General features: G+C 44.0%; 1 protein-coding gene across 8 annotated transcripts in view; it reads right to left on the reverse strand.

The window, feature by feature from the left end:
* Positions 1–27,122, reverse strand: part of LOC115198142 (EH domain-binding protein 1-like protein 1) — a 53,719-nt gene that overhangs the window by 14,278 nt on the left and 12,319 nt on the right. For 5 of the 8 annotated variants that reach the window (XR_003879182.1, XM_029759861.1, XM_029759862.1 and 2 more), the window contains exons 2-13: positions 18,063–18,120; positions 17,174–17,269; positions 17,004–17,057; positions 16,558–16,739; positions 16,052–16,200; positions 15,424–15,483; positions 11,758–12,012; positions 9,970–10,194; positions 9,585–9,776; positions 6,696–6,755; positions 4,043–4,157; positions 665–910 (exon numbers count right to left, since the gene is read on the reverse strand). Coding sequence is in view for 7 of the 8 variants with exons in the window: in XM_029759861.1 (XP_029615721.1) it covers positions 665–910; positions 4,043–4,157; positions 6,696–6,755; positions 9,585–9,776; positions 9,970–10,194; positions 11,758–12,012; positions 15,424–15,483; positions 16,052–16,200; positions 16,558–16,739; positions 17,004–17,057; positions 17,174–17,269; positions 18,063–18,120 (1,692 nt within the window). In the remaining variant the exon portion in view is untranslated. The remainder of the gene's footprint in view (positions 1–664; positions 911–4,042; positions 4,158–6,695; positions 6,756–9,584; positions 9,777–9,969; positions 10,195–11,757; positions 12,013–15,423; positions 15,484–16,051; positions 16,201–16,557; positions 16,740–17,003; positions 17,058–17,173; positions 17,270–18,062; positions 18,121–27,122) is intronic. The other 3 variants (XM_029759863.1, XM_029759866.1, XM_029759864.1) reach the window with 3 other exon arrangements.

A 27,122-nucleotide genomic window follows, 5' to 3' on the forward strand; every position in this document is an offset into this window, starting at 1 on the left:
AACCATTTAAATCGAGATAAGAGGTGCATAAATACCATACAACGCACAACACAATCAAATGTAAATCATTTTTCAAAGCCTTTGCTCGCAAAATGTTATATATTCCTTCAAATTAAAATTCAGAATGCAAAATATTGGAAAATATAATGAATAAGTCTAGAAGCACAAATTCTACAATGTGATTTTATTCCATTGCTGCAGGGGGCTAAATGCTCTGTTTAAGTTGTTATAAATCCCAACCCCAAAAACGGCAATAGAAATGCAACACCATGCAGATCAACACTACTAAACCAGCACCCTGCAGATCAACACTAGTAAACCAGCACCATGCAGATCAACACTACTAAACCAGCACCATGCAGATCAACACTACTAAACCAGCACCATGCAGATCAACACTACTAAACCAGCACCCTGCAGATCAACACTACTAAACCAGCACCATGCAGATCAACACTACTAAACCAGCACCATGCAGATCAACACTACTAAACCAGCACCATGTAGATCAACACTACTAAACCAGCACCCTGCAGATCAACACTACTAAACCAGCACCATGCAGATCAACACTACTAAACCAGCACCATGCAGATCAACACTACTAAACCAGCACCATGATGGCAGGTAGTGAGGTTGAGCGCTGTGGCCCTTATACACTTACCGCATCTCATACACTTCCACCTGCCTAGCCACAGTAACCTCTTCCTTCCCAGAATGCTCTATGACTTCCTCTTCCATTTCTTCCTTACATATCATCTCCAAGTCCTCTACAACTTGACACTTTGCCAGGGCCACAACCTCACAAGTGGTTTGGCTGTGTGAAATTTCTTTTGGCTCATTGTCAACAGTTGCTCCCATCCCATACCGCAATGTCTGTCCCCCTTGGATGGGAGACTGACACGAAGGGCTGAAAGAGAGCGACACGAAGAGAGATACTAAATAAATGAGGGAAAAGAGCACAGGGCATGCGCCTTGCAGGAATAGAGCAAAAAGCACAGTAATGTCAGTCAGATGTGGATGAGATGGTTCAAAAGCGTTATCGTAAGCTGCCAAACAAGAACAGCTGCACTCCTGCAGCAAATCAACACAACCCACCTATCTCTGACAGTCAAGAATAATGGCATGTCTGTAGGAATGGCGAGCCACATTCTGGAGTGCAAGTGTCTGAAAACAGGGTTGAAATTCAACTGACAGGCATAGAAATGTACTTTAAAGTTTTAGAAAAACGCCATAATGCAGATTTGGAATTGTTTGCTCTCCTACTCCCACTCACTCACCCTTTTTCTAGAACGCCCACTTCCTCATATCTGATCTGAATGCCCCTCTCCACTTCCTATGCCTCATATCTGATCTGAATGCCCCTCTCCTCTTCCTATGCCTCATATCTGATCTGAATGCCCCTCTCCACTTCCTATGCCTCATATCTGATCTGAATGCCCCTCTCCTCTTCCTATGCCTCATATCTGATCTGAATGCCCCTCTCCTCTTCCTATGCCTCATATCTGATCTGAATGCCCCTCTCCTCTTCCTATGCCTCATATCTGATCTGAATGCCCCTCTCCTCTTCCTATGCCTCATATCTGATCTGAATGCCCCTCTCCTCTTCCTATGCCTCATATCTGATCTGAATGCCCCTCTCCTCTTTGAGCCCCTCAAACACTGAGCCATGTTCAGATTATTGTTTGTTCTCATTCAGCACTGCTTTGGTTAGTTGAGGTTTGTAGCTAGGCTCTGTATGGCTCTCCTTCTTGCAGTCATAGATTTTTAATCTTTTTTATTTCACTAGGCAAGTCAGTTAAGAGCAAATTCTTATTTTCAATGACGGCCTAGGAACAGTGGGTTAACTGCCTTATTCAGGGGCAGAACGACAGATTTGTGAGGCGTTTGAGAATGTGTCGATGGAAAACCAGGGGCAATGGCCTCACTTGGGAAAGATGGCAACATAGCCACCATTCCCTTCTTGAATTCATCATGCGCGGGAGCCAGACTTCACTGTTTTCTCTTTCAGTGTATTTTCCCAAAATGGCCTCTCCTCCACAGGCCACTGTTGAATCGGAGTATCCTCTTGACTTAGCGTTTTTGTAGATGGGATCCTTTAGACATGTGTAACCATTGGGTAAATTGTCAAAAGGCTGAATCAATCAATCAATCAAATGTATTTATAAAGCCCTTTTTACATCAGTTGATGTCACAAAGTGCTATACAGAAACCCAGCCTAAAACCCCAAACAGCAAGCAATGCAGATGTAGAAGCATTGTGGCTAGGAAAAACTCCCTAGGATGGCAGAAACCTATGAAGAGACCTAGAGAGGAACCAGGCTCTGAGGGGTGGCCAGTCCTTTTCTGGCTGTGCCAGGTGGAGATTATAACAGAACATGGCCAAGATGTTCAAATGTTCAAAGATGACCAGCTGGGTCAAATAATAATAGTCACAGTGGTTGTAGAGGGTGCAACAGGTCAGCACCTCAGGGGTAAATGTCAGTTGGCTTTTCATAGTCAAGCATTCGGAGTTAGAGACAGCAGGTGCGGTAGAGAGAGAGAGAGTCGAAAACAGCAGGTCCGGTACAAGGTAGCACGTCCGGTGAACAGGTCAGGGTTCCATAGCCGCAGGCAGAACAGTTGAAACTGGAGCAGCAGCACGACCAGGTGGACTGGGGACAGCAAGGAGTCATCAGGCCAGGTAGTCCTGAGGCATGGTCCCTGAACATGTTTGACTCTTGTGGACTGACCATGTTTGGCTCTCGTGGTTCTATAATTGGATGCTGTGCTGAAGGGAAACCAAGCACATATAGCTGCCATACCCTTTGCATTGCCGGATCTACTGACTCCAAAAGCTGGAATCTCTTTCTGTCTTTTTTCCCAGAATGGTCTTTGATCTACAGCCCACACTTCATGGGCATTAATATGGAGTTGGTCCCCCCTTTGCTGCTATAAGAGCATTTGCTTGTGGTGCAGAAGGGAAGCCAGGAATCCTGGCTTTCTTTGGGCAAGATGGTAACATATCTACTGTACCATGTTATTTGTAAGTTCTTTGTTCTCGTATGGCATTGCCTGTACCACAAACTGTTATTTTCTTCAATGGCCTCTTCAAAATTGACATGCCAGTCAACATTATCTGACTTAATTGGCTGTTTAGAGGGTAAACCAGAAACTCTAGCCATTAAAGGGCATGTAAGCAGAAGGTTAACCATACTCGGCTCAGATTCAGAAAGGCTTATTATCCCAACATTGGGTCATTTGGTTGGCGCTTGCCCTAGTGCAGAGGGAAAGCCAGGAATACTGTCTGCTCTTGGGCAGGTCGGTGCAAGAGACACTATTTCCTTGTTCTTTTCACTATCATGATAGACTGTGTCAACATCCTCTAAACAGACCATCAATAATTCTACATTTGTGACCTCTTAAAACAGAGACTTAATATCTACTGACCAGTCTATTGCCTTCGTTTGGTCTATGGTTGGCAATCCTGGAACTCTAGATACCCTTGGGCAAGTTGGCATTATGTAAAGTATGCTTGGCACAGTTCCGGAGGGATTCGTGACAGCACGCTTCAATGGGGCAGTTGTTTGTGAGTTGTTGTGATTCTGGATGGACAGACAGCTAGCAACAATGACAAGAAGCTGCCATGTGGGGAATCGTCAGAGGCTCGTTTCAGCTAGTTTCATCTTGTTCTTGATACCATGTCTTTGAGATGTTTTGACTGATTTCATTTCAATGCTAATATGGCTAAAATTCGCTAGCTAGCTCACCAACAACTGTAATTATGTATTTTAGAGACAACACGTGCTCATTGTGCAAATGTATTTATGTTTATGAAATATAGTTTACATGTAGTCAACATTCCAAGCCAACCCCGTCTGTTTTGCCCCATAGTTGCGGTTTTGTTGCTAAACAACCACAGGTCGGTTTTGTTGCTAAACAACCACAGGTCGGTTTTGTAGCTAGACAACCACCGGTCGGTTTTGTTGCTAGACAACATCAGGTCGGTTTTGTTGCTAAACAACCAACCAGTCTATATCTGTACAACCTTTGAATTTACTCACCCTGCCATTGCCTGGACAACCTCCACTCCAAACATTGAGAATGCCCCCTGCCTTCTCTCATGGACTGTTGTCTCAAAGGGCTTAGCCAATGGGTCAAGTGTGGATATTGATGGGTCTGGGGATAACAGAGGAAGACATCATGAAGCTGAAGTCAACCCTGATGATACACTAGCTACAGTTGAAGTCGGAAGTTTACATACACCTTAGCCAAATACATTTAAACTCAGTTTTTCACACTTCCTTACATTTAATCCTATTACAAATTCCCTGTCTTAGGTCAGTTAGGATCACCACTTAATTTTAAGAATATGAAATATTAGAATAATAGTAGAGAGTGATTTATTTCAGCTTTTATTTCTTTCATCACATTCCCAGTTTGTCAGAAGTTTACATACACTCAACTAGTATTTGGTAACATTGCCTTTAAATTGTTTAACTTGGATCAAACGTGTCGGGTAGCCTTCTACAAGCTTCCCACAATAAGTTGGGTGAATTTTGGCACATTCCTGCTGACAGAGTGTCACGTCCTGACCAGTAAAGGGGTTATTTGTTATTGTAGTTTGGTCAGGACGTGGCAGGGGGTGTTTGTTTTATGTGGTTCGGGCTATGTATTTAGGTAGAGGGGTGTTTGGTTTATGTATTCCGGGGTTTGTTGGTTTATGTTCTATGTTAGTTATTTCTATGTTCTAGTCTAGTCCTTTTAGTTCTATGTTTAGGGTTTTGATGGACCTTCAATTGGAGGCAGCTGTTCCTCGTTGCCTCTGATTGAAGGTCCTATGTATAGGGGTGTTTTTGTATTGGGATTTGTGGGTAGTTGTCGCCTGTTTAGTGTATGTTTCGCCTGACAGGTCTGTTAGTGTCGGTCGTTGCGTTTGTATACGTGGTTTGTTTGTTTTTTCCTTCTTTTTATATAATAAAGAAGATGTGCATACATGTTCCCGCTGCACCTTGGTCCAATTCTTACAACATCTTTGACACAGAGCTGGTGTAACTGAGTCAGGTTTGTAGGCCTCCTTGCTCGCACACGCTTTTCCAGTTCTGCCCACACATTTTCTATAGGATTGAGGTCAGGGCTTTGTGATGGCCACTCCAATACCTTGACTTTGTCTTTAAGCCATTTTGCCACAACTTTGGAAGTATGCTTGGGGTCATTGTCCATTTGGAAGACCCATTTGAGACCAAGCTTTAACTTCCTGACTGATGTCTTGAGATGTTGCTTCAATATATCCACATAATTTTGCTTCCTCATGATGCCATCTATTTTGTGAAGTGCACCAGTCCCTCCTGCAGCAAAGCACCCCCACAACATGATGCTGCCACCCCCTTGCTTCACGGTTGGGATTGTGTTCTTCGGCTTGCAAGCCTCCCCTTTTTTCCTCCAAACATGGTCCTCCAAACGATGGTCACTATGGCCAAACAGTTCTATTTTTGTTTCATCAGACCAGAGGACATTTCTCCAAAAAGTACGATCTTTGTTCCCATGTGCAGTTGCAAACCGTAGTCTGGCTTTTTTATTGCCGATTTTGAAGCAGTGGCTTCTTCCTTGCTGAGCGGCCTTTCAGGTTATGTCGGTATAGGACTCGTTTTACTGTGGATATAGATACTTTTGTACCTTTTTCCTCCAGCATCTTCACAAGGTCCTTTGCTGTTGTTCTGGGATTGATTTGCACTTTTCGCACCAAAGTACGTTCATCTCCAGGAGACAGAACGCGTCTCCTTCCTGAGCGGTATGATGGCTGCGTGGTCCCATGGTGTTTATACTTGCGTAATATTGTTTGTACAGATGAACATGGTACCTTCAGGCGTTTGGAAATTGCTCCCAAGGATGAACCAGACTTGTGGAGGTCAATTTATTTCTGAGGTCTTGGCTGATTTCTTTTGATTTTCCCATGATGTCAAGCAAAGAGGTAGGTACACAGGTACACCTCCAATTGACTCAAATGATGTCAATTAGCCTATCAGAAGCTTCTAAAGCCATGACATAATTTTCTGGCATTTTCCAAGCTGTTTAAAGGCACAGTCAACTTAGTGTATGTAAACTTCTGACCCACTGGAATTGTGATACAGTGAATTATAAGTGAAATGATCTGTCTGTAAACAATTGTTGGAAAAATTACTTGAGTCATGCACAAAGTAGATGTCCAAACCGACTTGACAAAACTATAGTTTGTTAACAAGACATTTGTGGAGTAGTTGTAAAACGAATTTTAATAACTCCAAACTTCCAACTTCAACTGTATTGTTTTATGCAATATTGCCGAGCTATGTTGCCATCAATGGTTGCTGCAACATTCTTCCATTGAAAATGAGCAACTTGTGGGCAACTTTTACAAATCCTCCAATCAGAGCGCAGATATTGGTATAGGAGATGAGTAAATAAATGGGGAAATTAAGTTAAGTTGATCTTCGTTTCATATGACATCTATTATTCATGTCCCCGTTGCTCATTGCTCCAGTGTCTCATACCCCTATCCATTGCCAAGCAACATTGCTTAGCAATATTGCCACAAAAAATTGCTTTTAACACTGTGCCCTATAAATTTGAAGTTTTGAGCAAAGTTAAGCACACGGATCTCAAGTTAGGATTTGTCCCTGTTGTATAGATTTAGGGATGTTCCTAAATGGCATTGTGTTTACATTAGGTCTTACTCACTGGGAGTTGTGGCCGAGCTGTATTCCTCCTCTGTCAGAGTGCTCAACTGCCTCTGAAACTCTAGAAGGGAACAAACAGGACCTGGTTAGACATGATTATCTGAACGAGAGAGTTGGCTTGGCAACCGGCTTGACACCTGTGAAGCGACCAATGAATGAAGGAAACATATAATGCTAACATACAATTCTTACATTCAACTAGAATTTGCAAGACTGTTACAACCAAAACAACTAGCCAGGTGCCAGGTGTTCTCATGTGAAGAATGAGAAGGGAATACATGTTTTCATCATAACATTTGTAAAAATAAGGACTTTGTCAGTGAATGCCTTCTCTGTTTGTTGCCTCAGGTTGTATAGCTGTCTCTTGGACAGACAGGCGAGCAGTGACTGGTACTGGGAGGGGGGAATTGGGGACTTGAGTCTGAGAGGGCTGGCCAGGAGAGAGCCCAGGAGTAGGGGCCGGATAGGGGATGAGAGGAGAAGGTGAGGGGGGAGTGCCGGAGGAGGGGAGAGAAAGAATAGTAGGACACGGAAGACAAGGAAGGAAGGAAAGGAGAAGAGAGAAAAGAGGGAGTGGAGGAAAGAATTTGATTCATAAACGTATCAACCAGTTGCGATCATAGCATAATTTTGTAGACTGGTTAGACAAGCATTTGTCCAATGTCAATGCTGGGGGCTGAGTCTATCTTTGAGATCTGTACCTGACTGGGGGACATTGGTAGAAGCATGATCTGCAGCACACGGAGAAGCACCAATAGCATCAGAGGAGGGACCTGGGGCCTGGGACATGGGACATGGGGCAACAGGTGAGAGGAGAGGAGAGGAGGAAGTCAGGGAAGGGGAGAGGGTGGTGAAGGGAGAGGGAGGAGAGGGGATAGGGAAGTGAGGGGAGAGGAGACTGCGACATGGGAGAAGGGGACACATCAAGGGAGAAGGACACGGAGGGACACAAAGCAGGATTACATGTTGCCATGCTCTGCTTTGTCTGCTCCAGGGGCACCAGCTCTACTGGCTCAGGGGGAGAGGAGTGCAGAAATTTGTCCCGACTGGGTTAGAGGGGCCTGGGTTTTGGGTGGCCTCCATTCACTCTGCCAAGGAACTGTGAGGGAGGGATGAGCAGGGGTAGAATGGAGGGAGGGATGAGAAAGGGAAGAATGGGGGGAGGGAAAGGTAACAAGGGATTAAAATAAGGCACAAGTTTGAGAGAAAGAGGGACAGGAGAGAGGATGTGAGGGAGAAATAGGAGGTGAGGGAGAAATAGAGGGAGGTGAGGGAGAAATCGAGGGATGTGAGGGAGAAAAAAAGAGATGTGAGGGAGAAATAGAGGAGAAGAGGGAGAAATAGAGGGATTGTATATGGGTGGTTAGAAAAGAAAAGGTATTAAGATTGGAATAAAGAAAGAGAGAGAGAGAAGATTGGAATAAAGAGAGATACAATTGGAATAAAGAGAGAGAAAGAGAGAGGAGATTTGAATAAAGAGAGTGAAAGAGAGATTGGAATAAAGATAGGGAAAGAGAAAGTGAGATAAGATTGGAATAGAGAGAGAAAGAGAAGACTGGAATAAAGAGAGCGAAAGAGAGAAGATTGGAATAAAGAGAGAGAGAAAGAAAGAGAGATAAGATTGGAATAAAGACAGGGAAAGAGAAAGAACGATAAGATTGGAATAGAAAGAGAGAAGATTGGAATAAAGTGAGAGAAAGATAAATAGAGATAAGATTAGAATAAAGAAAGAGAAAGAGAGAAGATTGTAATAAAGACAGGGAACGAGAAAGAGAAGATTTGATTAACGCCAGGGAAAGAAAAAGAGAGAGAGAAGATTGGAATAAAGAGAGAGAAAGAGAAAGAGAGAGAAGATTGGAATAAAGAGAGAGAAAGAGAGCAGATTGGAATAAAGAGGGAGAAAGAGAGCAGATTGGAATAAAGAGGGAAAGAGAACGTGAGAAGATTGGAATAAATAAAGAGAAAGAGAGATACAATTGGAATAAAGAGAGAGAAAGAGAAAGAGAGATAAAATTGGAATGAAGACAGGGAAAGAGAAAGAGAAATAAGATTGGAATAAAGTCAGGGAAAGAAAAAGAGAGAGAAGATTGGAATAGAGAAAGAGAGATGATTGGAATAGAGAGAGAGAAATAGAGAAGATTGGAATAAAGAGAAAGAGCGAAGATTAGAATAAAAAGAGAGAAAGAGAGCAGATTGGAATAAAGAGCGAGAAAGAGAGAAGATTGGAATAAAGAGGGAAAGAGAGAAGATTGGAATAAAGACAGGGAAAGAGAGAAGATTGGAATAAAGAGAGAGAGAGAGAATATTGGAATAAAGACAGGGAAAGAGAGAAGATTGGAATAAAGACATGGAAAGAAAAAGAGAGAGAAGATTGGAATAAAGACAGGGAAAGAGAAAGAGAGAAGATTGGAATAAAGACAAGGAAAGAGACAGGAAACAGAATAGTCCCTACGTGTCTGATAAACAGCAGCAACATTAGTATTGATGTGAAAACCCTGCTGCACATACTATAGGCTACTTTACTGTTTAATTGATGGATTGACTGTAATCATTGATAAAGAAAATCTGACACTGTCCAGACAATCATTTATACAGTGCCTGTATCTTTGCTGAACAGTCTAAAACAGTGCAGTACATTTCCCAGATTCAACTAAACATGTTTGCTGTTGAATAAAATGACCTTGATAGATTAAAGGACAGTAAGTTCCACACTGAGTGTATGAAGCAGTATTGCTATGGAAACGTAATGTTAGACCACCCCAGCATTCCTATTTTCTGAGCACTCTAAAAAGTGTGTTAAGATTCTGAGATTCAACTACATACAAATATAAAATGGCTTCCCTGATGGTATATGTTGTATAATGTCCTTTGCTGTGGGCCTATGTTGTACCTGTCTCGGGGGCCGAGGGCAGGCTGGTGGGCCTAGTGAGGGCTCTGCCTGGCTCTGCCAGGGAGGTGATGTAAGCTTTGGGCAGACGGGGGACAGGGAGGAGCTGGGAAGCAGGAGGGGAGGTGTCCAAAGTGTTGAAGGAGGAAACGCTCTGGGGTCTCCAGGCACTGGTGCGAGCAGCAGCAAAGGTGGCTGAGAGAGGAGAGGAGGATGAAAAGAAGAATGTGGGGGGAAGAGAAGAGGAGAGGAAAGAAAAGAGGATGGTGATGAATGGCCACTCCAGACAGTAGGGAAAACGTACAGAATCAAAGACAAATCGTGTCCATGCAGTAAATTACGGACAAATTCCTTGAAACAACCCCATCAATTTTTTTCCATGCAGTACCTGTTTGTGGAATATCAGGGGAAGAGGGATGTGGAAGAACGAATGGGGAAGAGGGGGAAGAGGAGAGAGGAGAGGTGGAGGAATGCCCAGTGATGGAGGCTGAGAGGGGTCTTGATGGAGAGACGGTGGAGAGACCAGGAGCCACGTGGCCCTCAGAAAGACTGTCAGGGTCCAGAGCCAGGTCACTCTGGAAGCCAGGGGGCTTCTGGGCTACAGATATGGGCACTGAGAGAAAACGGTAGAAGAGAGAGTAAAATTGCAAGAGTTCAACTTCTAGGGAGTCAAATTTAACACTATTTTGGGGTTTATACGGTCCCACCCCTATTTTGTGTTAAATGTACTCTGGTCATGGTGTTGATATTTTTGGAATTAAAACGACACTAAATGGAGTAAATATCCAACTCTCAGAGAGTTTCTTAAATTGAACTCCAATTGCCATGTTACTGTTTTCACTGTCGTTTTTAACCAACTCCCTTGCCATTTTATACTTTTCTGTGTTGTTTTTCATAAAAAATCAAGTACAGCAAAGTACATTTCTGTTTCAGTTGACTTCCTTTGTGTTATAAGGGTGGTTTGCAATGTGATATCCAATCTCTGTTGGACAATCTCTGTTGGATATCCATCACTTTTCCATCACTCACAACTTGCATTTAAAATGCCGGAGAGTAGGTTAGAAAATATACTACAAGCAGACTACCTCCAACAACAACTAACAGTTGTTAGAGATTTGATTAGTTTAGAAAAATGTACATTTCTTATCCTTGTGGAGCTCAAGATAAAAAACAATCAATGCACATGTGAAAACACAGATATTGAAACAAACTTGCAACAGAGCATGCTGGGAAATATGCCAATGAGGCCCCTCCCACATCTGTGGATAACCTCGTAGATTTAAGTCCCTGTCACTGGTTTCTCTTAATGGAGTTAAAAGTACTCCGACCAGTACAGAGAAAATACAGAAAATACATTGTCATTAAGCTTGGCTAAATGTTCTCAAAAAAAAGAACATGCTTTCTCTTAAAACTAGCCTAAATAAAGTAAAGTACTCAACAACTAAACTACTCCACATATAAATCCAGCAAAGAAGCATTCCTCTAGTGTGTCCAAAAATCTCCCTGAACAGCCCTATTAACTGCGACCTCACTTCCCTAGCAACAGTCATGACAGGAGGTAAATGGACCAACGCCAGAAACGATAAAATATGTCACCGCTTTGATGAACAAATTCACTGCGAGCTAGGACAGTTGCTATGGAAATGAGGCAATTGCCCCTGGCAACCTCGGCAATAAATGTTCATTGGCTAGCATTTCGGTCAGTGGAGAAAAGAATTATTCCAGACCTGTGTATGTCTCAAGGTAATTCAGCACATTCAGGACATTCAGTTCATTCCTCCAGGAATCTGTCGACATGTTTTTCTCAATCTTGCTCTGGCTAAACTGTTTTAAACAGCAGGGGGTGCCTCAGACCATAGAAAGTTACATTATATAACAAGTCTGAGGCCCCTTTAATGTCTTCCCATGAGTCAGAATTCCCAAACAACAAATGCCTCTCTCAATTTCTCAGAACTCTCTCTTGTCTTTAAAGCAATCAACTTTCAATAATTTATCAAATGTCAAACAAATATTCTACCTGATGTACTAGCTAACGTTATGCACAGAATCAAACATGCGGGTATTCACTCCTTGAATAAAAGCTGCAACTTAACTATTTACTTATTACAATAGGTGTGGTCTATGATTCAAAATCACAGTGATAAGACCGTGAGTCAGTCAGTCTGTTTGCCAGTACCTGAGCCAGCGGCGGGCTGGAAGATTTCTGGCAGTGCAGGTGGGTGGGAGCAAACACAGGCTGGCACTTGGTAGGCATAGGGGGAGGGCCGTGCCGGGTGAGTGGTGCCCTCAGGGTCGGTGTTGAGTCGGGTGCGGGTGGCAGGGGCGGGAGGCGGGGCAGAGGGGTCGAGGGGTAGGGGCAGAGGGGGGCGTGACAGGAGTGAGATGGTAGAGACAGTGCCAAATGAGCTACTCCAATCTATCTCACTGGCAGCTGGGTGAAAAAGATGAGGGCGGGGTGGGAGGAGAGATGATGGGCAGAAAGAGGGAGGCAGGGTGGGGTCAGAGATGAGGGCGGGGTGGGAGGAGAGATGATGGGCAGAAAGAGGGCGGGAGGGGAGGTGATGGGCAGAAAGAGGGAGGCAGGGTGGGGTCAGAGATGAGGGCGGGGTGGGAGGAGAGATGATGGGCAGAAAGAGGGCGGGAGGGGAGGTGATGGGCAGAAAGAGGGAGGCAGGGGAGGTGATGGGCAGAAAGAGGGCGGGAGGGGAGGTGATGGGCAGAAAGAGGGAGGCAGGGGAGGTGATGGGCAGAAAGAGGGCGGGAGGGGAGGTGATGGGCAGAAAGAGGGCGGGAGGGGAGGTGATGGGCAGAAAGAGGGCGGGAGGGGAGGTGATGGGCAGAAAGAGGGCGGGAGGGGAGGTGATGGGCAGAAAGAGGGAGGCAGGGTGGGGTCAGAGATGAGGGCGTGGCGGAAGGGGAGGTGATGGGCAGAAAGAGGGCGGGAGGGGAGGTGATGGGCAGAAAGAGGGCGGGAGGGGAGGTGATGGGCAGAAAGAGGGCGGGAGGGGAGGTGATGGGCAGAAAGAGGGCGGGAGGGGAGGTGATGGGCAGAAAGAGGGCGGGAGGGGAGGTGATGGGCAGAAAGAGGGCGGGAGGGGAGGTGATGGGCAGAAAGAGGGCGGGAGGGGAGGTGATGGGCAGAAAGAGGGCGGGAGGGGAGGTGATGGGCAGAAAGAGGGCGGGAGGGGAGGTGATGGGCAGAAAGAGGGCGGGAGGGGAGGTGATGGGCAGAAAGAGGGCGGGAGGGGAGGTGATGGGCAGAAAGAGGGCGGGAGGGGAGGTGATGGGCAGAAAGAGGGCGGGAGGGGAGGTGATGGGCAGAAAGAGGGCGGGAGGGGAGGTGATGGGCAGAAAGAGGGCGGGAGGGGAGGTGATGGGCAGAAAGAGGGCGGGAGGGGGGGTGATGGGCAGAAAGAGGGCGGGAGGGGGGGTGATGGGCAGAAAGAGGGCGGGAGGGGAGGTGATGGGCAGAAAGAGGGCGGGAGGGGAGGTGATGGGCAGAAAGAGGGCGGGAGGGGAGGTGATGGGCAGAAAGAGGGCGGGAGGGGAGGTGATGGGCAGAAAGAGGGCGGGAGGGGAGGTGATGGGCAGAAAGAGGGCGGGAGGGGAGGTGATGGGCAGAAAAAAGAGGAAGAAAAAAGAGAGTTGGAGCAGCAGATAGAAAGGAGGACAGATGCAGGAGAGAACAGAAGAGAAAGTAGAGACAAAAAGTGTTGTAGAGATATACAGGTATCAAAGACATTAAAAGAGGTGAAATGCAGTTGAGGAAGAGGGTTCAGGAGAAAAGAGAGGAGGGAAAATGAGAACAGCAGGGAAGGGGAAGTGAGAAAAGGAAAGAGGGGAATAATGAAAGTAGATAATGGAGAGGGATAGTACTCAGATACTCATCCCAGACATTCAAACTGTACAGTTGCTCAAATAAATGTTTTCTCTCACTGTAACTCTTCATTATAAATGACTAAATCCTAGTCCCATCCCAACAAACCAGGGACCAGAATTCCTGGTCAGGCCCCAGTATTCAGTCCCACAGTTTAATTATAGTACGTTTGATACTTGATAGGAATTTAAAAGGAAAAGGTGAGCTCTTATGGGTGTAGGATACCTTAGGAATCCATATTGTGTAACTATAAAGATTAACACCTAACAGATTCCATCACTTCAAACAGTTATTGAAACGACTACTAATTTGTTTACTTACACTACCATTCATTTGGGGTCACTTAGAAATGTCCTTGTTTTTGAAAGAAAAGCATGTTTTTGTCTGTTAAAATAACATCAAATTGATAAGAAATACAGTGTAGACATTGTTAATGTTGGAAATTACTATTGTAGCTGGAAACAGCAGATTTTTAATGGAATATCTACACAGGTGTACAGAGGCCCATTATCAGCAACCATCACTCCTGTGTTCCAATGGCACGTTGTGTTAGCTAATCCAAGTTTATAATTTTAAAAGGCTAATTGATCATTAGAAAACCCTTTCACAATTATTTTAGCACAGCTGACAACTGTTGTCCTGATTAAAGAAGCAATAAAACTGGCCTTCTTCAGACTAGTTGAGTATCTGGAGCATCAGTGTCACGTCCTGGCCAGTATAAGGGTTAATTGTTATTGTAGTTTGATCAGGACGTGGCAGAGGGTATTCGTTTTATGTGGTTCGGGGTGGTGTGTTTGTTGAAGGGGCATTTGATTTAAGTATTCCGGGGTTTGTTGGGCACTGTCTGATATTCATGTATTCTATGTTTAGTCTAGTGAGTCTGTTTCTATGTTTGGTTAATTGGGGTTGGGACTCTCAGTTGAAGGCAGGTGTTGTCTATTTGCCTTTGATTGAGAGTCCCATATATTAGGGTGTGTTTGTGTTTGTCATTTGTGGGAGACTGTTCTGTGTTTAGCCTTGTGCCTTGCCAGACTGTTTTGTTGATCGTTCGTTCTTTTGTTATTTTGGTGTTCATTTTGAATTTATTAAACGTCAAGATGAGCATACACATACCTGCTGCATTTTGGTCCTCCTTTACCAACGACAGCCGTGACAATCAGTATTTGTGGGTTCGATTACAGGCTCAAAATGGCCAGAAACAAAGAACATTCTTCTTAAACTCGTCAGTCTATTCTTGTTCTGAGAAATGAAGGCTATTCCATGCGAGAAATTGCCAAGAAAATTAAGATCTCGTACAACGCTGTGTACTACTCCCTTCACAGAACAGCGCAAACTGGCCTAACCAGAATAGAAAGAGGAGTGGGAGGCCCCGGTGCACAACTGAGCAAGAGGACAAGTACATTAGAGTGTCTAGTTTGAGAAACAGATGCCTCACAAGTCCTCAACTGGCAGCTTCATTAAATAGTATGCGCAAAACACCAGTCTCAACGTCAACAATGACGAGGCGATTCCGGGATGCTGGCCTTCTAGGCAGAGTTGCAAAGAAAAATCCATATCTCAGACTGGCCAATAAAAATAAAAGATTAAGATGGGCAAATGAACACAGACACTGGAGAGAGGAAGATTGGAAAAAAGTGTTATGGAAAGACAAGTTTGAGGTACTGCCTTGCAGAGAGTATCTGATTTAATGATTTAACATGAGAATGTAATGAGGTATACAACTTCATTTGACACCTCATTGGCTAATTTCCATTGGGTTTAATAAATATGATTAATCAAACCATACAAATGATGTGAATAGTTTGATGATCAATATTTAGATAAACGCTTATAACACATAAATATTAACATTTCAAATGAGGGATGGGATGTTATATAGGAGGAGAGGGGATAGGACCAGAGCCAGGGAAAAGATCCAATCAGGATTCATAGGAGGCGGGAGCAGGGGCAGAAACAGGAAATTACCTGTGGGCTCTGGGTCAATCACAGGCCTCCATGCCTGATCACGTATTCTTCTCATGGGTGCTTTCAGAGTTGAAGGAAGGGAAGGAAGGAAGGAAGGAAGGAAGAGGAAAATATTAAAGAAAAGGAAGGAAAGAATATTGATTTATTACGAAAAGGGAAACTTGGCGTGGAAAGAGATTTGAGGTGGAAAGAGATTTGCTTGGCGTTCATACATTCGAAAGGGAAAATGTATAGAAGGGCAATTGTGAGTTCCTACTGGGCAACCGTAGTTGAGACATTACGTGTGAGGCTGGAGAGTGGAGCAATATGCCATGCAGGTGTATTGAGCAATGTTTTCAAACATTAAACACTTCAAATCTGTCACACCTCAGAAGGCTGGCAAACATATGCAAAGTAAGCATCTCCTATGGCAGTTTTGTTTACCTGTGAGATGGACTGGATAAGTGGGCTTGTGTTTTCCGGTGTGCATGCAAGGTTAGTACTGTACAAAGCTACTGTATTTATCAGTGTGGCAGTACTCAAGACCAGAGCATTTTGAGTGTCTCGGTCTCACACACATTCTTCTCCGTCTTGACTCGATCCTGGAATGCGAGAGCTGATGACTTGTCATTTGTGTCGAGACCACTACCTGTGACGGGAGTGGCAGGGCCCATGCCGGCTCTGATGCTGACCCTCCTCTCGCCCTCCTCCTCGTCACTATCGTTGAAGTCGTCCAGGTTGCCGATGTCACTCTGCTTCAGGCTCATCAGACTGGCCAGACTCTGCATGTCCTCATCTCTGTTGGATTAGAAAGGAAGAAGCCTTGTATTTTAACTCATCCAGAAACAGTAATATTGTCTAATTGACTGTATATGACTAATCATTAAACACCATTAACTGACTATAATGTTACAGGTCAGTAATGACCAACTCAAAAGGTTATATACCATCACAAAGCTTTGTTTTTTTTAACAGTAAGCTTTGTTGAGAGACAGTTGCCTCAAGACGTTTTCTACTTCACATAATGTGGTAAACCATTTAGTATCTCAATCTCTGTCTACTTGACATAATACAGTAAACATTATGGTAGCCAAGGGACTCGACATAATATGGTAAGTCTGTGATAAGTGACTGATTAGATAAATGGCAACTCACGTGGCCTTGCCCTCTTTGAGGAAGACGCAGGTCAAGGTCAGTTTGAGTGTGGCTTCCACCACCTTCACAGACAGGGGCTTGAGCTTCAGCATCAGGTCGTACTGGGCATGGGTGGCGCTGGCAAACTTCTTCATGTTGACGTCCACCGACGCCAGCACCTTCCTGTGGCCCTTGTTAGTCTCCTGAGGGGCAAAGGTCAGGGGTTAACTCAGGCTTTCCTACTGATGCTGTTTAAATCTAATACTTTGGTATATTCAAGAGGAAATGTTTTTCCTAAACTGTATTAAGAAGGCTTAAAGCCAGGAAATGTTTTTGTAGCATGCACTGTCATTCGCAACAGCTCTGTCAAACTTTAAACACTCAATGTACTGTATGTGTGTTTTGACTCAAAATTCTAATTGATAGAAACATCTATTCATGCCACCACATCAGACAAAAAGACTCACATTCTCAATGATGAATGTCCAGTCTTTGTCTTCAAATTCATCTGCAGTTGGGTCCTAACAGAAGAGTGATTTTGAGAATAAGGAAACATGTTTTGTCCATCCAAACACAGATTCATCTAAATCATTTCCCAATCATTTGCACATATCTTTCCAGGGGTGAGATTCCATACCTTGAAGAGCGTGACGGTGATGTCCAGGTTTTCGGGCACCTGCCACACCACCGTGCCCCTGTAGGGATTCTTGATGCCAGGCTGCCACCCATGCAGCTGAGGAAATGGGGTAAATATCAAGTCAGGGAAAGGATCTGATAATACGCTGACTGGGGGAACCCAGTCATACCTATGAATTGTACTGTATACTGAATAAGCCACGTGTGGTTTGTAGAGTGTTGAACGTGATAAATAATGAACATATTGTGACTATAAGCAACTAAGCTTAAAGCTGCACTGTCACTTTTTGGGCGACCCGACCAAATTCACATAGAAATGGGAGTTATAGATCGGTCGTTCTCATTGAAAGCAAGTCTAAGAAACTGTAGATCTCCTCTATGTGTGATATTTCTATGCTTCCTGTTCATAAGTTTGATTTTTGCGTCTTTTACTTTTGTACACCAGCTGGAAATACAATATTTTGGGTTATGGAAAAGATATTTCACAGCGGTTTAGATGGTACAATGATTCTCTACACTATACTTGCTTGTGTTGTCACATAAACTGAAATAAGGCAAACTATTAGAGTTTTAGCAACCAGGAAATGGCGGAGTGATTTCTGCATAGTGCACCTTTAATGTGATGTGATTAATGAAGCAATTACTGTGATCAATAAAGCCAGAATGATTTATGGCTGAACTCAAAACATACCACACTTCTACGTATATACATGGTTCCATTTCCTCAAACACCAGAAAATCTGACCTTTCACCTTATAGGCTACACACCCTCAGGTTGGCTAAATACAGTAGGGGCCTTCACACACTTTATCGTGATGACAAGTGCTAGACAAACAGGCCTACATATGTCACTAGTCTACTGGTTGAATGAAGTTCCTTCCCCATATTACCTTGGTGCAATGTCTCCTGTTTCTCCTGCTCCATACTACTCTCAGTTTGTCTGGCTGCCTGTAAGTAAAAAAAAACACAGAACAATGATGAAGTACACATAATAAGCATTGTGCACACATACACACTGTATAAGCACACATACACACTGTATAAGCACACATACACACACTGTATAAGCACACACACACACACACTGTATAAGCACACATACACACACTGTATAAGCACACATACACACACTGTATAAGCACACATACACACACTGTATAAGCACACATACACACACTGTATAAGCACACATACACACACGGTATAAGCACACATACACACTGTATAAGCATACACATACACACTGTATAAGCATACACATACACACTGTATAAGCATACACATACACACTGTATAAGCACACATACACACTGAATAAGCACACATACACACTGTATAAGCACACATACACACTGTATAAGCATACATACACACTGTATAAGCACACATACACACTGTATAAGCATACATACACACTGTATAAGCACACATACACACTGCATAAGCACACATACACACTGCATAAGCACACATACACACTGCATAAGCACACATACACACTGCATAAGCACACATACACACTGTATAAGCACACATACACACTATAAGCACACATACACACTGAATAAGCACACATACACACTGAATAAGCACACATACACACTGTATAAGCACACATACACACTGTATAAGCACACATACACACTGTATAAGCACACATACACACTGTATAAGCACACATACATACTGTATAAGCACACATACACACTGCATAAGCACACATACACACTGTATAAGCACACATACACACTGTATAAGCACACATACACACTGTATAAGCATACATACACATTTTTTTAAGCATACATTAACACTGTATAAGCACACATAAGCATTGTATAAGCATACATTAACACTGTTAACGCTTAAGGCTGATTCCATGCCAGCATAGCCCGAAAATATTTTTGGTAACTCCAATTTTTCTGCCAATTCTCACTTAATTGAGAGGAAGTATGTTTGATATGCTTTTTACATTAGCATCTTTCAGAAAATCATGAGGCCATTTTAGGCCCTTTTTAGACATATACTGTTGGCCTACAATACTCTACAAGTGCATCAAATGTCTAGAGTGGGCTCTCTGCTACATTTTATGACCACCACCAACACAGCTGAATGGGAAAATTGATGCAATGGGACCTCCATCTGCTGGTGATTTGCATTTGAATGTGTAATCCTACAGGAGGGCTGTGATGTCAATTTCTATGTATCAAATGTAGAACTTCTTCAAAAAGTAGCAGAAAGCACATTCTGTATATTTGATGTGTTTGAAGAGTATTCCAAACAATGTGTCTCAAATTAGCAACATAAAAAAGGGTACTTTTGAGATAATAATATTTGTAATGTTGAATAAATTAATGTGCATATTTATTTTCTCACAATATAGACATACTCCATCTTTTAAAACACACCATTAGGAGTATAATGACAATGTGTTGTCTGTATCATGTACGGTTCACAGATCATTGGGTCCTACAGGAAGCAGGGACTGTATAGGTCTGAAAAAGAGCCTAAATTGTCCACGATATTCCCCCAAAAAATGGTTTGTGATACAAATGTAAAAACGGTGTTAAACATCCTTCCTCTCAATTAAGTTTCTATGTGAGAATTACCAGAACAATCTGAGATACCCCCCCAAACAAATTCCAGCCATGCTGGTGTGGAATCACCATAACGTGAGCAGGGATATCCCACTGGGCGCACACACACTGTTGAATCAACGTTGTTTCAACCAGTGACGTTGAACCAATGTGGAATAAATGTTCATCTAACATCTGTGCCCTGAGGGATCAGTGTTTCCTTTGAAAATGCACTATTTGATTACCTAACCCACTTCAGGTAATAATAGATATACATTTATTTTACCAGGCAAGTCAGTTAACAACAAATTCTTATTTACAATGACGGCCTAGGAACAATGGGTTAGCTGCCTTGTTCAGGGGCAGAACGACAGATTTGTACCTTGTCAGCTCGGGGATTCAATCTTGCAAACTTTCGGTTACTAGTCCAACGCTCTAACCACTAGGCTACCTTGCGTTCTTCATATATACCACATACTGGGGTGTTTGGAAAAAGCCACAGGATGATTTTTCCATACCGTCAATACCGTCAATACCGTCAATAGTATTTACTTGAAGATGTTCAATAAATGTGAATATTTACCTGCAGTCAACTTGTGCAATACGTTAGGAGATGACACAGATTGCGCTCTTCATTTCACCTGTCACGTTATTTTACATGATGAAGCTTACCGTAGTTCCCCAGAACAGTTGAGCCAGTCATGTGTTTGTTTGTAAATAGCACAACGGGTGCTGCTGAGTTCATAGCGTTCTATATCTATCAGCGAGGCTCTGTTGTTCAGCGTACATGAGGTGATGAAGTTATGCAATTCACTACTAAATGTTTGCCATCAGATATCTTATAATGGATTTCTGCCAGAAGTCAAAGAACTCCAGATGAGTTATCTGTACAGTTGCCATTTCTTCCCTGTGCTTCCGACTAGGGTTTTCTTCTCCCCTCTGCTCCATGTACACATGCTGCTCTTCCTTCAGAAAAGCATGCATAACAACTTTGTTCATTTGCACAATTTATATCGTTCCCTTTCACTTGTAAATGTCCACACTTACTGAACATTTGATTTAATAACTACTAGCTATACTTGTATAACCTTGAGCCGTCTTTGCAATTAGTTTATGTTAGTTTTCTTATGTAATTTCGCTATTAGTTTGTGAAAATGTTATTAGCATTCTGGTAATAGAGGACCAGTGGGCTTTTCTTGCATTTTTAGCACCCCCTTGTGTGCTACACCCGTAATACCGTAAATCCCCGGGATGAGAGACGGACGGTATGACGAAATTAACATCTGGATTCCGCCCAAGCCTAGCCTGAGGTATTCAAATTGTGTACAGTGCATAGGAAGGTACCGGTACTATAACACAGAATAACTATCAGCACAGAGCTCTCAGTGTATCCTCTGTTCCTTCCTTCTGGTCACAGTACATACTATGAACAGTATTCACACCCCTTTATTTTTTCCACATTTTGTTGTGTTAAAGCCTGAATTTAAAATGGATTAAAAAATTTTTTTTAATTGTGACTGGCCTACATACAATACTCCATATAATGTGAAAGTGGAATTACGTTTTGCAAATTAATAAAAAATGAAAAGCTGAGTCAATAAGTATTCAACCCCTTTGTTATGCCAAGCCTAAATAAGTTCAGGAGTCAAAATTTGCTTAACAAGTTGCATGGACTCACTCTGTGTGCAATAATGGGGTTTGACGTGATTTTTGAATGCCTACCTCATCTCTGTAGCCCACACATACAATTATCTGTACAGTTGAGCAGTGAATTTCAAACACAGATTCAACCACAAAGACCAGGGAGGTTTTCTAATGCCTCACAAAGAACGGCACTTATTGGTAGATTGGTAAAAATAAAAAAGCAGACATTGAATATCCTTTTGAGCATGGTGAAATTATTAATTACACTTTGGATGGTGTATCAATAAACCTACTCACTACAAAGTTACAGGTGTCTTTCCTAACTGAGTTGCTGGAGAGGAAGGAAACCATTCAGGGATTTCACCATGAGGCCAATGTTGACTTTAAAATAATTACAGTTTAATGGTTGTGATAGAAGAAAACTGGGGATGGGTCAACAACATTGTAGTTACTCCACAATATTAACCTAATTGACAGAGTGAAAAAAGGAAGGAATACAAATATTTCTAAACATGCATCCTGTTTGCAACAAGGCACTAAAGTAGTACTGCAAAAAATGTGGAAAAGCAATTCAATACAACACATTACTGAGTACCACTCTCCATATTTTGCAAGTATAGTGGTGGCTGCATCATCTTATGGTTATGCTTGTAATTCTTAAGGACTGGGGAGTTTTTCAGGATAAAACATTTACAGAATGGCTCTAAGCATAGGCATAATCCTAAAGGAAAACCTGGTTCAGTCTGCTTCCACCAGACACTGGGAGATTAATTCACCTCTCAGTAGGACGATAACCTCAAACACAAGGCCAAATCTACACTGGAGTTGCTTACCAAGAAGACAGTGAATGTTCCTGAGTGGCCTAGTTACAGTTTTGACTTAAATCTGCTTGAAAATCTATGGCAAGATTTGAAAATGGTTGTCTAGCAATGATCAACCACCAATTTGACAGAGCTTGAAAATAATAATTGGCAAATATTGTACAAATCTAGGTGTTCAAAGCTCTTACCAAGAATGGCTCACAGCTGTAATCGCTGCCAAAGGTGATTCTAACACATATTGACTCAGGGGTGTGAATACTAATGTAAATTAGATATTTCTGTATTTAACTTTCAATACATTTGCAAACATTTTTAAAAACATGTTTACACTTTGTCATTGTCGGGTATTGTGTGTAGATGGGTGAGCAAAAACATTTTTTTTATCCATTTTGAATTCAGGCTGTAACACAACAAAATGTGGACTAAGTCAAGGGTTTATGAATCCCCCCCCCTAAAGTGTTTGGAATTAAGGGACACTAAGATAAAAGCTTAAGAAAGGACCCGTTGGCTTTCTCTCAAATACACACACACACACACACACACACACATCTGTCTGCTGCGTAAACACAAGAGAAGGAGGGGAAGCGTCAGCCATCTTGTGACTCTGTTCAGGGCTGTAACTCAGGGTTTCCTAAACTTGGTCCTGCCCCCGAGTGCACGTTTTGGTTTTTGCCCTAGCACTACACGTCTGATTGAAATAATCAAAGCTCTAACTAACAGACTGAGGTATAGAATGAACTCCACAACGGGATCAACATCAACAAACTAACTACAGCCTGGGTGTCAGAGAGGAGGCCTCCTCTGGTTGCTTCTACTATGAGACACATGATGAGTGTAGTGTTCAGCAGGTCCCACTGTAGCAAAAACGTTCTAAAACATCCTCATTGGACACGTTTGGGCTAGGTAGAACCTCCATGTTTCACTCCATGTTTCACACCTCCTTGCTCCCTACTGAACAAAACCCAGCTTGGACATGTTTTTTTCTTTCACTTGTGCGATTACAGTCCTCAGGGCCCTCAGGGTGTGGTCCCTAGCAACCGTCAGGCCACAATACTTCACCTTGTCTCCAGCAGCTGCGGCCCAGCTACCTCCTACCTGTACGTCACACAAAGATGGTTGTCTACCAACAGACCTAGTCTAGACTAGAGCAGCTATTGTGTAATCCTAGAAGAGATTCGTTGTGTGGATGTGAAATAACCTAGTGCCATGTTGTTGAACTTTTTCAACTCCCAATAACAAGAACCAATAGTGAGAGTCAGCAAGATAGTCAGTCCGGCGACTCCAACAGAAAACAAGCAACAGACTATTTGCATGTGGAAATGTAACAGAATGTACTCTTAAGTCTTCTTAGTATGCTAGAATGAACATAGGTTCTTAAAAGCTGAACTGCCTGTGAGTAACTAACTAGTTGTTTGCTGGCTGAGGACGAGAGAAGTAGGAAGGTAGAGAGTAAGAGTAAACAGTATGAATGGACGGGATGGGCCTCTCTCATGTTGCAGGCCAGTTATAGAAGCTGGGAGGATCGGAGCATAAGGGCAAAGTGGAGGAGGCTGGGGAAAAGGTGAGGTGGTGGGGGGCCACAGAAATAGACCTGTGGAATGGTGGGGATTAACCATTAGGTTAACTGCTAACTCACCCACCAGCCAGCCAAATATCAGCCTGCCCCACACACCTGCCAGCCAAATATCAGCCTGCCCCACACACCTGCCAGCTAAATATCAGCCTGCCACACACACCTGCCAGCTAAATATCAGCCTGCCCCACACACCTGCCAGCCAAATATCAGCCTGCCACACACACCTGCCAGCTAAATATCAGCCTGCCCCACACACCTGCCAGCCAAATATCAGCCTGCCACACACACCTGCCAGCTAAATATCAGCCTGCCACACACACCTGCCAGCTAAATATCAGACTGCCCCACACACCTGCCAGCCAAATATCAGCCTGCCCCACACACCTGCCAGCCAAATATCAGCCTGCCCCACACAACGCCAGCTAAATATCAGCCTGCCCCACACACCTGCCAGCTAAATATTAGCCTGCCCCACACACCTGCCAGTTAAATATCCGCCTGCCCCACACACCTGCCAGCTAAATATCAGCCTGCCCCACACACCTGCCAGCCAAATATCAGCCTGCCCCACACACCTGCCAGCTAAATATCAGCCTGCCCCACACACCTGCCAGTTAAATATCAGCCTGCCCCACACACCTGCCAGCCAAATATCAGCCTGCCCCACACACCTGCCAGCTAAATATCACCCTGCCCCACACACCTACCAGTTAAATATCAGCCTGCCCCACACCTGCCAGCCAAATATCAGCCTGCCCCACACACCTGCCAGCCAAATATCAGCCTGCCCCACACACCTGCCAGCTAAATATCAGCCTGCCCCACACAACGCCAGCTAAATATCAGCCTGCCCCACACACCTGCCAGCTAAATATCAGCCTGCCCCACACAACGACAGCTAAATATCAGCCTGCCCCACACACCTGCCAGCTAAATATCAGCCTGCCACACACACCTGCCAGCTAAATATCAGCCGGCCCCACACACCTGCCAGCTAAATACCAGCCTGCCCCACACACCTGCCAGCTAAATATCAGCCTGCCCCACACACCTGCCAGCCAAATATCAGCCTGCCCCACACACCTGCCAGCCAAATATCAGCCTGCCCCACACACCTGCCAGCTAAATATCAGCCTGCCCCACACAACGGCAGCTAAATATCAGCCTGCCCCACACAACGGCAGCTAAATATCAGCCTGCCCCACACAACGGCAGCTAAATATCAGCCTGCCCCACACACCTGGCAGCTAAATATCAGCCTGCCCCACACACCTGCCAGCTAAATATCAGCCTGCCCCACACACCTGCCAGCTAAATATCAGCCTGCCCCACACACCTGCCAGCTAAATATCAGCCTGCCCCACACAACGCCAGCTAAATATCAGCCTGCCCCACACAACGCCAGCTAAATATCAGCCTGCCCCACACAACGCCAGCTGAATATCAGCCTGCCCCACACAACGCCAGCTAAATATCAGCCTGCCCCACACAACGCCAGCTAAATATCAGCCTGCCCCACACACCTGCCAGCTGAATATCAGCCTGCCCCACACAATGCCAGCTAAATATCAGCCTGCCCCACACAACGCCAGCTAAATATCAGCCTGCCCCACACAACGCCAGGTAAATATCAGCCTGCCCCACACAACGCCAGGTAAATATCAGCCTGCCCCACACAACGCCAGGTAAATATCAGCCTGCCCCACACAACGCCAGGTAAATATCAGCCTGCCCCACACAACGCCAGGTAAATATCAGCCTGCCCCACACACCTGCCAACCACGCCCTCTAGAGTTGTTACAAACAACAGTCTACCTTTGGGGATGTATTGTACGGTTTCTGTACTTTTCTAGAGAGAATATTATATAAGAGGTGCCGGTACTCAAGCAGTAGAACATTTTAGGACCTGCCCAACTTCAGCACTGATGTGTTGCACAATGAAGGTACCTAATTGGGAAATACATGAGACGTAATGGTCGGTAAGTAACCCGAGCTTGCCACTGACTGACCTGTCACCTAATTGGGTCCCTCAACATGCTGATGCCACTGAAACAAGTGTTTACAGGGGTTGCTATACCAAGTAGCCTAAGGGAAATATCCATAGTTGTGTGAATTGGACCACATCATCTTATAGGTCACGGTGTTATAAGAGATAATCTGTACCATAACATTTCCATATTACATCCTGTCACATGAGTGTATGTTTTTGTTCCCACTCCCAGTATGCATTCTTGAGGAAAAACACTTGACAGACTAATGCGCTGTATTTGGAGAGAACGTGCAGAACAAACCAGGACATACGGTGCATTCAGAAAGTATTCAGACCCCTTGACTTTTTCCACATTTTGTTACGTTACAGCCTTGTTCTAAAATTGATTCAATTGTTTTTTTCCTCATTAATCTACACACAATACCCCATAATGACAAAGCAAAAAAGGGTTTCTAGAAATTTCTGCAAATGTATTAAATATAAAAAACTGAAATACAACATTTACATAAGTACTCAGACACTTTACTCAGTACTTTGTTGAAGCACCTTTGTCAGCGATTACAGCCTTGAGTCTTCTTGGGTATGACGCTACAAGCTTGGCACACCTGTATTTGGGGAGTTTCTCCCATTCTTCTCTGCAGATCCTTTCAAGCTCTGTCTGGTTGGATGGGGAGCGTCGCTGCACAGCTATTTTCAGTTCTCTCCAGAGATGTTTGATGAGTTCAAGTCCGGGCTCTGGCTGGGCCGCTCAGGGACATTCAGAGACTTGTTCCGAAGCCACTCCTGTGTTGTCTTGGCTGTGTGCTCAGGGTCGTTGTCCTGTTGGAAGGTGAACCTTCGCCCCAGTCTGAGGTCCTGAGCGCTCTAGAGTAGGTTTTCATCAAGGATCTCTCTGTACTTTGCTCCATTTATCCTTGCCTCGATCCTGACTAGTCTGCCAGTCCCTGCCACTGAAAAACATCCCCACAGCATGATGCTACCACCACCATGCTTCACCGTAGGGATGGTGCCAGGTTTCCTCCAGACGTGACGCTTGGCATTCAGGCCAAAGTGTTCAATCTTGGTTTCATCAGACCAGAGAATCGGGCTGTCATGTGCCTTTTACTGAGGAGTGGCTTCCGTCTGGCCTTCCGAAGGTTCTTCCATCTCCACAGAGGAATTCTGGAGTTCTGTCAGAGTGACCATCGGGTTCTTGGTCACCTCCTTGACCAAGACCCTTCTCCCCCGATTGCTCAGTTTGGCCAGACGGACAGCTCTAGGAAGAGTCTTGGTGGTTCCAAACTTCTTCCATTTAAGTATGATGGAGGCCACTGTGTTTTTATGGACCTTCAATGCTGCAGAAA

The sequence above is a fragment of the Salmo trutta genome, chromosome 8, assembly GCF_901001165.1.
Source record: "Salmo trutta chromosome 8, fSalTru1.1, whole genome shotgun sequence".
NCBI lineage: Eukaryota > Metazoa > Chordata > Actinopteri > Salmoniformes > Salmonidae > Salmo > Salmo trutta.